At 41.0% G+C, this 13,309-nt stretch overlaps 1 protein-coding gene across 1 annotated transcript; it reads right to left on the bottom strand.

The window, feature by feature from the left end:
- Window positions 1-10,322: 10,322 nt before the first annotated feature.
- LOC128280537 (uncharacterized mitochondrial protein AtMg00860-like) lies at window positions 10,323-12,082 on the bottom strand. Its single transcript, XM_053018713.1, has 2 exons — window positions 11,754-12,082; window positions 10,323-10,539 (listed from the first exon to the last, which is right to left on the bottom strand). The coding sequence occupies exons 1-2, from the start codon at window positions 12,080-12,082 to the stop codon at window positions 10,323-10,325; spliced, it is 546 nt and encodes a 181-aa protein (XP_052874673.1).
- Window positions 12,083-13,309: the final 1,227 nt, after the last annotated feature.

Genomic DNA, 13,309 nt, shown 5'->3' with positions numbered 1-13,309 from the left:
TCATGGCCGGCCACCACTTATAAAAGAGGGTATTTGACATGCAAGACCATTGTTTTGCATGCATGCTTTAATTAGTCATCACACATTTCCCTATCCTACTTTCAAAGTTTACTACTAGGTCCTTTTAGTGAAATTCACATTTATAACCCTAAATCAAATCATCAAAAATGTCACACACAATTAACACATATCATAGGAATCAAAATGAATATTAAATTATTTTTATGCCTCAGTTTTGTGGTCCCGAAACCACATTCCGACTAGGGTCGTTTTAAGGCTGTCACAACTCTCCCCCATTTAAGAAATTTTCGTCCCCGAAAATCTTACTGGTAAATAGGTTTGGGTATCGCTCTTTCATAGAGTTCTCGGGTTCCCAGGTTGCTTCTTCTATCCCGTGTTTGAGCCATAACACTTTCACTAGCGGAACCCTTTCGTTTCGCAACTCCTTCACTTCACGAGCTAGGATACGAATCGGTTCTTCTTCATAACTCATATCGGCTTGAATTTCGACCTCTGATGGACTAATTATGTGCGATGGATCAGATCTATAACGTCGAAGCATCGAAACATGAAATACGTCGTGAATCTTTTCAAGTTCAGGAGGCAAAATCAATCGATATGCAACTGGACCAACTCGTTCGGATACTTCATATGGCCCGATGAACCTCGGACTCAATTTGCCTTTACTGCCAAATCGAGTATCTTTTTCCAAGGCGAAACTTTAAGAAACACTTTATCTCCCACGATACTCAATGTCTTTTCGTTTGAGATCCGCGTCGACTTCTCGACGATCGGAGGCTATCTTGATTTTCACGGATTACTTTTACTTTCATTCAAGCATCTTTAATCAAATCCACTCCGAAAATTTTACTTTCACCGAGCTCGGTCCAAAACAATGGTGTACGGCATTTACGCCGTACAAGGCCTCGTAAGCGCCATCTTAATACTTGATTGAAAACTATTGTTGTGGCGAATTCAATCAAAGGTAAATCATCATTCCCATGAACCATCGAACTCGAGGATGCAACATCTCAACATATCCTCAAGTATCTGAATTATCCGCTCGGATTGACCATCGGTTTGTGGATGAAAAGCGGTGCTAAAATGCGCTTGGTACCCAAAGCTTCTTGCAATTTCTTCCAAAATCGCGAGGTGAATCTCGGATCTCTATCCACACAATGTAAATCGGTACCCGTGTAATCTCACAATCTGAAAACGTACAATTCAGCGAGTTTATCCAATGGAAAATCCGTACGCACGGGGATAAAGTGAGCCGACTTAGTCAGTCTATCAACAACAACCCAAACCGCATCCTTCTTACTTGCGGACAATGGCAGTCCGGACACAAAGTCCATTGTGACTCGATCCCATTTCCACTCGGGTATCTTGATCGGCTGAAGTAATCCTGAAGGCACTTGATGTTCCGCTTTCACTTGTTGACATATTAAGCATCTCGAAACAAAGTCGGAGATGTCTCGTTTCATGCCATGCCACCAAACCGACATTTCAAATCGTTGTACATCTTCAGTACTCCCGGGTGAATTGACATTCGGCTACAATGGGCTTCGTTCGAATCATCGAAATGAGTTCGAATTCCTTGGAACACACAAACGACTTCGAACCTCAAACAATCATCATCATCAATTTGAAACTCCGATTCCTTGTTCAAACACACTCAGCCCCGTTTTGCAACCATTTCATCATCGACTTTACGAGCTTCACGAATTTGATGAATCAATAATGATTTGGCTTTTAATTCACTACTAACACATTGTCGAGTAGAACGAGACAAGTGTACATTCATCGCTTCGCAGTTTAACAAGTGATTTTGGCTTAAGGCGTCCGCAACCACATTATTAGCCTTTCGGGTGATAATCAATGACCACTCATAATCTTTCAACAACTCAAGCCAACGCCTTTGTCGAGATTCAAGTCTCTTTGGGTCATCAAATATTTGAGACTTTTGTGATTCAAAATACATGGCACTTCTCACCAAATAAGTAATGTCGCCATATTTTCAAGGCGAATATGATGGCGACTAATTCGAGATCATGGGCGGATAATTCTTCTCATGTTGCTTTAATTGTCTCGACGCATAGGCCACAACTCGACCCTCTTGCATCAATACGCAACCTAACCCAAGTAGGAGGCGTCACTATAGATGACAAACTCTTTGCCCGATTAAAATTTGCACTAAAATTGAGCTTCCAGTCAAATAAGTTTTCGTTGATCAAAACTTTTCGACATTTTTCCGTCCATTCAACTTAACATCTTTTGAAGTAGCTTCGTCATGGGTGTGGCTATCATTGAGAATCCTTTTATAAACCGTCGGTAAGTAAGCAAGTCCCAAAAAGCTTGAACCTCGTAATATTTCTCGGAGGCTTCCAGTTAAGTATGGCTGAAATTTTGCTCGGGTCGACTCGAATACCGATGCAGATACCACATGACCCAAGAAGCTAACCTCTCTTAACCAGAATTCACACTTGCTGAACTTAGCATATAACTGCTTATCCCGTAAAATTTGCAACACTAATCTCAGGTGTTCAGCATGTTCGGTCTCATCTCTTGAATAGACCAAGATGTCATCAATGAACACAACTACGAACCGGTCCAAATACCGTCTAAAGATCCGATTCATCAAATCCATAAATACCGCAGGGGCATTAGTGAGCCCGAACGGCATCACTAAGAACTCGTAGTGACCGTACCTCGTTCTGAAAGTAGTTTTGGGTACATTCGAATCTTGAATCTGCAACTGATAATAACCCGATCTCAAATCTATCTTTGAAAACACTGAGGCTCCCTTTAGTTGATCAAACAAATCATCAATACGCGGTAACGGATATTTATTCTTTATCGTCACTTTATTCAGCTGACGATAGTCAATGCACAACCTCATGGTTCCGTCCTTCTTTTTCACAAACAATACTGGTGTACCCCAAGGTGAGAAACTTGGTCGAGCGAAACCTCTATCCGTCAATTCTTGCAACTGAGCTTTCAACTCCTTTAACTCGGTTGGTGGCATGCGATACGGGGCTATCGAAATTGGCGTAGTCCTCGGTACAAGCTCAATACCAAACTCTATCTCCCGAACAGGTGGCAAACCCGGTAATTCTTCGGGAAAAACATCCGGGTATTCACAAACCACCGGCACAGATTCGGGTTTTATTTCTAACTCCTTATCATCAAGTACATACGCAAGGTATGCTTCGCACCCTTTCTTACATATTTCGGGCCAACATTGATGATATTACGGTTGGCAACCCTTTAAGTCCGTAGACTCAACTCGGATCATCTCGTTATTTGCGCACCTCAAATCAATAGTCTTGCTTTTGCAATTCACAACCGCATCATACACGGTCAACCAATCCAACCCAAGAATAACATCAAATTCATCGAACGGCAAAAGCATCAAGTCCACGGAAAACAGAACCTCGAATTACTAGGGACATTTCTTACACACTTTGTCGACCAAAGACGAACGACCCAAGGATTTGACACCGAATTACGAACTCAAGAGACTCAATAGGTAAAGTCTTCTTTGGATGCTAAGGTTTCGCATATATAAGAGTGAGTAGAACCGGGGTCAATTAAAGCAATCACATTAGTATCAAAGAGAGTGAAAGTACGGTAATAACATCGGCGAGGAAGCATCCTCGCGTGCTGCCAGATAGCATAAGCCCTAGCAGAGCGCGAGCCTCGGATCTGGTCGTAGCATCTCTAGATCCTCTCGACCACCACTAGCATTGCCCGTATTTCCGGATGGTCTACCTCGGCGTTGGTAGCACCGGCTTCCCACTCGATTTATTTTCGCTCAGCAACCTTGGGCAATCTTTAATAAAGTGGTCGACCGATCCGCACTTGTAACAAGAGCAGTCACGGAACCTACAGCTTCCAGAATGCCATTTGCCACAATGCCGACACTCCGTTTTGTCTCGACGTTCATTCCCAACACTGGTGACCGAAGTGCCTCGTGTACCCACAGGGGGTCGATCACGATCTCGTCTAAAAAGGCCCGAAGTGCCTCTAGACCGGCCCACATCATCTCTAAATTTCTTCGATGCATGTTGAAGAGACTTTCCCAAGGATCTTTTATGAAACTCTCCAGTTCCCACATCAACTTTTTGTTTTTCTTTTCTAAGCTCTTCGGCTTTACAAGTTCGCTCGACAAGTACTACGAACTCTTGTATTTCAAGAATGCCAACGAACATTTTTATGTCTTCATTCAGCCCATCCTCAAAGCGTTTACACATGATGACCTCGGACGAAACACATTCCGGCGTATCTACTAAGTCTAACAAATTTTCGCTCGAATCGATGAATCGACATAGAACCTTGCTTAAGCTCAAGAAATTCCTTCCTTTTTGATCAACAAATCTCGATCGATATACTTTTTCCAAACTCGGTTTGGAAAAACTCCCAAGTTACTTGCTCTCGGGCACAATGTAAGTCGAGTACTCCACCAATAGTAGGCGTAATCGCGTAGCAAGGAGATAGCACACTTTAGGCATTCATCGAGTGTACAAGATAGCTCATCGAGTGCGGATAGTGTTGTCCAACCAAAATTCAGCTTGCTCGGCATCGTCGCTATCCGTAGCTTTAAATTCAGTAGCCCCATGTTTTCGGATTACATCAGCTGGGGCTTATTCGACCTTATTTGGTCGATTCTCGGAGGCATTGTAGGTGTGGGGCATGTGTTTGTTGGGAATGGAGGTTGTGGAACACCAGATTAGTTCGAATGTATTGGTTGAACCAATCATTCATCACGCTATAAAAGGCTTGCCTAGCCTCATCATTCGGATTGCTAGCAATAGGTGAGAGTCCGCCGGTCTTTGTCCCTTAAAGTGAGCAGCGCCACACTCTCCACATCATCAGCTATCGCTCGGTTGGGATCGGGATCCATTACTATAAATAAACACAAATTCAAATGTCAGAAATATCCACACTATCAATTAATCACATAATGCATGTATAGCTAGACCCAAACGTATTACGGTAGTCCTAGAATCGACTAAACCGTAGCTCTGATACCAATAAAATTGTAACACCCAGTACCCGAGTCCGTTACCAGAGTCGAACACAAGGTGCACACAGACTTAACTTAATTGTTTTCACAGTCCATAAAAAAAATTTCCATACTAGCTGGTTACTGCGTCACTGCCGCCTTAAAAATCATATCTTGAGTTTTAAAGCTCGAAAATCAGTTTCGTAATTTTTCCCTGAAACTAGACTCATGTGTTCATCAACATATTTTTTTCTAGAATTTTTGGTTGGGCCAATTAGTACAGTTTATTAGTTAAAGTCTCCCCTAATCCAGGGTTCGACTACACTGACCTTCATGCATTACGAATTGGATATCTCCCTGTACAGGGCTTCAATATTGATGCCGTTTGTTTCTATAGAAACTAGACTCAAGGAGGAATCTATAAATATATGGCATGACTCCTAATTATCTCTGGTTGATTTACAATAAATTTCAAAAATCGGAACAGGGAATCCAGAAACAGTTCTGGCCCTGTTTCACGAAAACCTAAATATCTCTTAACATACAACTCATATGACCGTTTCGTTTCTTCCATATAAAAGTAGATTAATCAAGGTTAATTTACATAATTTATTCACTATTTAATTCCATTCCTGCTATTTTTAGTGATTTTTCACATCTACACCACTGCTGCTGTCAGCATCTGTTTTCAGGTAAACTTTACCTATTTCGTGGTTTCCATGGACCAACTAGAGTTTTGTCATGCATAGGTCCACCTATGATCATGTTTAGCCATTCCAAGGGGTGATCATTGCCCAACACTTATATTCCAGTCCATAGTCACATCATGAAACCATATATACATACATAAACACAAATGGTCTAATGCCATACTCCACTTCTACGAGCCATTTTCGCATGGCTGTACACACATACATCACAAAACGTACTTGAAAAACAGCAAAGGGTAGTCCTATACATGCCATATCCAGAGTTCAACTAAAAGAGTACCAAAGGGCTTTGATAGTGTGGATGACTTCGACTTCGATGATCCCGAATCCGATAGCTAACGAACAAAATCTAGAAAACAAAGAGCCAAAGCAACGGGGTAAGCATTTTATTGCTTAGTAAGTTTCAAGTAATGAAATCAGCTTTGACTAAAGTATTACATTCACATAGCTAAATGAATCACTTTATTAATACACAGTCTCATAATCATACTTACTTCACACTTCATCAACATATATACATAAGGTATCAACCTATCTAAGAGCCGAAAGTTCGTTAGTCGATTGAACGAACACTATTTCAAACGAATCGACTTTTCCGATGCACATGTGAACATACCTTATCGTATGGGTTTTTTGAGCGTATTAACTGAATTTATTACAGCACCAAAATGCTCACCTTCAAACCGAGTTTCTTCAGAATTTAGCCGGTTATAACCACAAGCACAATTGCCTTCGGGTCTTAACCCGAATTTGGTAACTTGCACAAATGCCTTGGTCTTAGCAGGATATAACAACTTCAGACGAATGCCTTGGTCTTAGCCCGAATATAATCACTCGCATAAATGCCTTGGGACTTAGCCGGGTATCATTCAAATGCTCATGTACACATATATCAATAATCACGACACATCCATATTTCATTTTCGTTACTAAGGCTCAAACACAAAACATTTATCAAACCTTTCCAATTTGGCTCAATAGCCACACACAAAGAGCATGATTTTGATTTACTTAAGACATAATTCAATCGAATCATAATTTAAGTTCCATTACTCAAACTTACCTCGGATGTTGTCGAACGATTTTGATGGCTATTCGATCACTTTTCCTTCCCTTATCCAACGGTGGTCCTCTAAGCTCTTGAGCTAATTCACACAAATTTAACTTTTAAAATCTCATTATGCTAGCTTATGGCGAATATGACAAGGAGTTTAAATGGTCATATGGCCACCCTTTAGCTCGAATACACAATGGTCATGCACATTTTTAATTACATCAAGCAATTCAATACAATTTATTCAAACATCAAAGAGAAGCTCAAGGTACTTAGCCCATATATCCATTAGACATTAGAGTCACATTATGCGAAATCACGAATCGAATTCAACATACTAGCTAATATTTCCCCTTAGCGAATTTCTAAGTCAAGCTAAAGCCATCAATAGGCTACCTAAGGCCGAATATACACATCAACATATGTACTGCGTTCATGTGGCCGAACATACACATCTATGTTGAGGCCGATTTCAACACTTGATACATTCTACAAGTATGGTCGCTTGTATCGACTAAACACCATTTTGTTTCAAGTTCAAAACTAGGCTAATACGCACATATACACTAGTAAATCAAACACTAACATTTGTACTTCACCTTACTAGCATTTCTCATTCAAATAACATGAACAACAACCATAGTTTTCTTTTACTTCCTACCATGGCCGAATGCCATACAACACCATACCATGCATCATTACAAGCTTTACTTTTAGCATGCAAATGACATCCACAAATCCACCTTAGCCGAACATTATCTCCATGACATAGTGAAGATTTGAACCATGGGCTAGTTAGAACTCAAGCTAACTACTAAAACATGCTTGAATCTCATGGCACAACATCAAACTTACCTTAACTTAGATGCAAATATGGCCGAATATCTTCAACTTTTCTCCTTTCAAAGTGGCCAAGAAGAACCAAAGGATGAAGCTTTTCTTTTCTCTTTGTATTTTCTTCCTAGTTTTGGCTCAAAGAAAGGATGAACAAATTTTTTTTCTTTCTTTCCCTTCAACTCACGGCAATGGGGGGAATCACACACCTTCTCTCTTTTCTTTTCTTTTTTCATTTCTTTATTCCTCACCTTAGTTTAATTTTTCCTCCCATATTGCACCAACAAAACATGTCTATGACATGGTTTGCCCATCCTCCCTTGTCATGGCCGGCCACCATTTATAAAAAGAGGGGTATTTGACATGCAAGACCATTGTTTTGCATGCATGCTTTAATTAGTCATCACACATTTCCCTATCCTACTTTCAAAGTTTACTACTAGGTCCTTTTTAGTGAAATTCACATTTATAACCCTAAATCAAATCATCAAAAATGTCACACACGAATTAACACATATCATAGGCATCAAAATGAATATTAAATTATTTTTATGCCTCGGTTTTGTGGTCCCGAAACCACATTCCGACTAGGGTCGTTTTAAGGTCATCACATGAACCCTATTTATTATGAAGATGCGGGCCTAAGCCCTATGCAAGAATAAAGTGTGGGACTATGCCCAAAACAAGATAATCACAATCTGGTATGCATTCAACCCAATCCATCCTGCTCACCACCCGTACCAACCAACTCACCATATGGGGATTAAATCGACCCACCCAGCCAACTCACAAATATCGCAGCGTAACTGCTAATAGTAACCCAGCAAAGCTGCTAATAGCGGTAAACGTGGCGTAGCCACTAATATCAGAATACGTGGCAAAGCCACCGGAACAGTACTTCCTCCAAATGAGAATCCCAACCCCAATGCAGTATGTCATGTCATAATATTTCGTGTATGCAAGGTTTCATACTCAGATACGATTATGCATATATCATACACTCATCAATTAACCTACCTTTAAGGTATAACAGTCATTTCCACCCATTCGGGGTAGAATAGTAATTTTTACCCCTCTGGGGTATTTTGGTCATTTTACCCTCTGGAGTCTCAGTACAGATAATTGACCTCTCAGAAGGTCCACAATTGTCTCGAGCAACTTAAGTAACCTAAACAGACCTAAGGTGTAAATGGGCCTAAGACCCATTATTCGGCCCAAGTGGGCCCACACGCTTGTGTGGCCTACTTAGCCCAAATTTAGTTACGGCTATGTAACCTACATAGCTCAGTCCAAAATTTATCACTTACCGTGGATTTAATCTGTGTGGGGCTCACGAGCCCGTTGGGCCCCCGGCCCATTTCGGCCCAACGAAGCCCTTAATAGCCTATGCCATGCATATGACATGACAAGCCCAACTACTTCCCACCTATCAGTTAGATTTACACAAGCAGGCCCACAAGGCTTATTGGGCCCATTTGGCCCATTAAGGCCCATCAAGACCTAGTACAAGAGAATGCTCGTCGTACGCTCGTGAAGCCTCAAATGCCGAAGTTTCGACTTTTCGACTTTTGCCGATTTCCAACAAAGAAGGGCGTGAATACACACCTGTTTATGAGAACGTGCCGAAGTCCACGATCACCAACTTTGGCACATCTTGCATTGAGTCTTAATCACTTCCCCCTCACCAACTCATCTGGTTCACTCTGTTTAAAGCCAGCTTCTCACCAATGCTCATGTTAACTTCCCGATGTGAGATTACTTTCAACCATTAGGAAAATTCCTTATTTTTCTTTTTTTATGACCACTTCAACCACAGATTTCTAGTCCAACTCTAGCTCTTACACAGCTCAAACAGCAAATAAATACTCTATTGCACATCCTAGGACTTGAATCTCAGACCTCACAGTTACACAACTCGCCACCTTGCCATTCCACCACAGGCTGTTTCTGTGTCACAAAATATCCTCAATTAATTATAAGGTCTATAGGCCAAAGTCCAGGTTCCTTTAAAAGAAAAACCAAAATAAATTGCAAGAGCCAAGACTTGAACCCAAGCTCCCTTGCAACCTTAATGATGCCACAACCACTAGACCACATGCTTCCTTGTGTCATTTACTTAACACAATAATTTAAAAGGCTATCATGCAAGCATCTAGGGTTTTATTCACTTAAAACCAAAATTTTTGCTAAAGCCCAAGACACATACTCACAGTTGTGTCATTTTCTTGCACAGTTAACTACTTATATACAACCTCCCTACTGACATATACTTAAGGCCCAATACTTCTAGGCTCAAATTTGAGGCGTTACAATTCTACCACCTTTAAGAAATTTTAGCCTCAAAATTTACCTGTTTAGAATAAGTGAGGGTATTGCTGCGCATCGCCTCCTCAGGCTCCTACGTGGCTTCCTCTGAACCGTGATTACGCCAAAGCACTTTGACCAGTGGAACAGATTTCTTTCTTAATACCTTAACATTACGATCCAATATTTGCACTAGTTCCTCCTCGATAGTAAAATAGGTCCAACCTCCATTTCCTCAACTGATACAATGTGTGAGGGATCAGAACGGTACCGCCTCAGTATTGAAACATGAAACACGTCATGAATCCTATCCAACTCGGAGGCAACTCAAGTTCATACGTAATCGGTCCCACCCGCTTATGTATTCGGTAAGGTCCAATAAACTTAGGGCTAAGCTTGCCTTCCCACCCAAACCTCAAAATTTCTTCCATGGTGAGACCTTGAGAAAGACATAGTCCCCCACAGCGCACTCGATCTCTTTACGCTTCAAGTCTGCATAAGACTTCTGCTTATCAGATGCTTCCTTTAACTGGTCTCGAATCAGTTTCACCTTATCTTCTGTATCAGAAATTAATTTTTGCCCCAGAACGCGCTGCTCATCCAGCTCAGTCCAACAGGTAGGAGTACAACACCTACAACCATACAATGCCTCAAACGGTGCCATTCGAATACTGGACTGGTAGCTGTTGTTATAAGGAAACTCTGCCAATGGCAAATAATCCTCCCAGCTGCCTCTGAAATCAATTGCAAACCTCTTAACATGTCTTCCAGTATCTAAATCACCCTCTCTGACTGCCTATCCGTTTGAGGTTGGAATGCAGTACTGAAATCCAACCTTGTACCCAAAGCTTTGTGTAACTTTTTCCAGAACTGAGATGTGAATCTAGGATCTCTGTTAGATATGATAGAAACTGGTACACCATGCAGTCTCACAATTTGAGCCACATACAACTTGGCCAATTTTTGTAACGAATAATCTATGCAGACCAGTAAAAAAAGGGCAAATTTAGTCAATCGATCCACAAACACCCATATCGAATCCTTCTTAGTCGACGTCAAGGGTAGCCCACTCCCATGGTTACACTCTCCCACTTCCAGAGTGGAGTTTTAACTGGTTGTAGTAACCCAGAAGGTAATTGATGCTCAGCCTTAACTTGCTGGCATGTCAGGCACTTACTTATATACTCAGTAACTTCGCGTTTCAACCCTGGCCACCAATACAGCACAAAACTTTCTCGACATAACTTGTTTCTACCAGGATGCATAGCATATGGACTACTATGCGCCTCTTGCAGTATACTCTACCTCAGATCAGAATCCCTTGATATACGTACTCTTCCATGGAAGCATAATACTCCTTTCTCATTTAGCCCAGAATCCGTGGTCTCACCATTCTCAACTTGTCAAAAATGAGAAGCTAGCTACTCATCTAGCAACTGTTTCTCCTTAATTTGATCAATCCAAGTCAATCTCACTTCAGTTTAGCTAACAAGCTACCATCATTGAACAGGCTGAGACGAGCAAACATTGCTCTCAAATCAGATACAACCCTATGACTCAGTGCATCAGCTACCACATTAGCTTTACTAGGGTATACTCAATTGAACAATCGTAGTCCTTAAGTAACTCTATCCACATTCGTTGCCTAAGATTCAACTCCTTTTGAGTAAGAAGATATTTGAGGCTTTTATGATTTGTGTAGATAATCGTCTTTTCACCGTATAAGTAATGTCTCCAAATCTTCAGTGCAAACACCATCGCTGCTAATTCCAAGTCATGAGTGAGGTAATTTGTCTCGTGAGACTTGAGCTGACGAGATGCATAACCAACCACCTTACCCTCTTACATCAACACACAACCCAAGCCAATGTGCGACGCATCACTGTACACAGTAAATTCCTTCCTAAATTCTAGCTGTATCAAAACAGGGGCCTTAGTCAAAACATCATCCAGTTTCTCAAAACTCTCTTGCTGCTTATCAGTCCAATTAAACGGTACCCCTCTACGTAGTAACTTAGTCAGAGCTGCAACAATCAATGAAAATCCTTCAACAAAATGTCTGTAATACCCAGCTAGACCCAGAAAGCTTTGAATCTCAGATACTATCTTCGGTGGCTTCCAATCCACTACAACTTCAATTTTCTGAGGATCCACCCTAATTCCCTCTGCTGACATTACATGTCCCAGAAATGTCACTTCTCGCAGCTAGAATTCACCCTTGCTGAACTTTGCATAAAGCTACTCTTCCCTCAGAATTTGCAAAACAGAACGAATATGTGCATCATGCTCCTCTTCGGTTATTGAAAACATCAAGATGTCTTCTATAAACACAACTATCAAGATGTCTTCTATAAACACAACTATGAACTGATCCAAATAAGACTAAATTACTCGGTTCATTAGATCTATGAAAGCTGCTGGTGCATTCGTTAGCCAAAACGGCATCACCAGGAACTTGCAATTACCATAACGAGTTCTAAACGTAGTCTTATACACGTCAACCTTTTTAACCTTTAGCTGATGATACCCAAACTGAAGAACTATCTTAGAGAAAACCGTAGCTCCTCGCAGTTGGTCAAACAGATCATCTATCTTTGGTAAAGTGTATTTATTCTTGATAGTCAGCTTGTTCAATTGATGATAATCAATGCACATGCGCATGAATCCATTCTTCTTCTTCACAAAAAACACCAGTGCTCCCCACGGAGACACACTTAGTCAAATGAATCATCGATCCAATAGCTCTTGGATTTGAGCCTTTAGCTCCACCAGCTCTTTCCGGCCATCCTATAAGGGGCAATGGACACCGGAGCTGTTCCAGGTAGGATTTCAATACTGAATTCAACCTCACGATCTAGAGGAAATCCCAGAAGCTCTTCAGGAAATACATCCAAAAACTCTTTGACAGTTCTGACATCTCCGACAGAAGGACCTTTAGAATCAGAAATACTAACATATGCTAGGAACGCCTCACAACCTTTGCGAACCAGCTTCTCGGCCCTTAATGCAGAAATCACATTAGACAAATAATTTCTTCGCTCCCCTATCACCATCACCTCCTCATCCTCCATAGACTTCAACACCATACGCTTAGCAGCACAATCTAATTTCGCACAGTGTTTCACTAGCCAATCCATGCCCAATATAATATCAAATTCCCCAAATGGCAGTTCCATCATATCTGCCGAAAAGACCACCTCTTGGACTTCTAAGGACACATCTTTGAACAACTTACTCACCCTAACTGATTGTCCCAGTAGACTCAACATAGTCATTTCACTAACTATATTTTCAGATTGAATACCCAACGTCTCGAACACAGTGTACGCAACATACGAGTGTGTAGACCCAATATTAATTAAAGTAGTGTATGGTAAATTATAAATTAGGAAAATTGATACG

Source organism: Gossypium arboreum, chromosome 1 (genome assembly GCF_025698485.1).
Source record: "Gossypium arboreum isolate Shixiya-1 chromosome 1, ASM2569848v2, whole genome shotgun sequence".
NCBI classification, from domain to species: domain Eukaryota; kingdom Viridiplantae; phylum Streptophyta; class Magnoliopsida; order Malvales; family Malvaceae; genus Gossypium; species Gossypium arboreum.
This window is presented reverse-complemented; position numbering and strand designations above follow the sequence as displayed.

Bases quoted from the DNA above. Each gene is read 5' to 3' on its own strand.
- LOC128280537 (XM_053018713.1), bottom strand. From the start codon at position 12,082: ATGTCAGCAGAGGGAATTAGGGTGGATCCTCAGAAAATTGAAGTTGTA. The intron at 10,540-11,753 runs GTAAGAGGGTAA...GTATGGTTGTAG, and splicing joins GGCTTGGGTTGTGTGTTGAT to GTGTTGTACTCCTACCTGTT.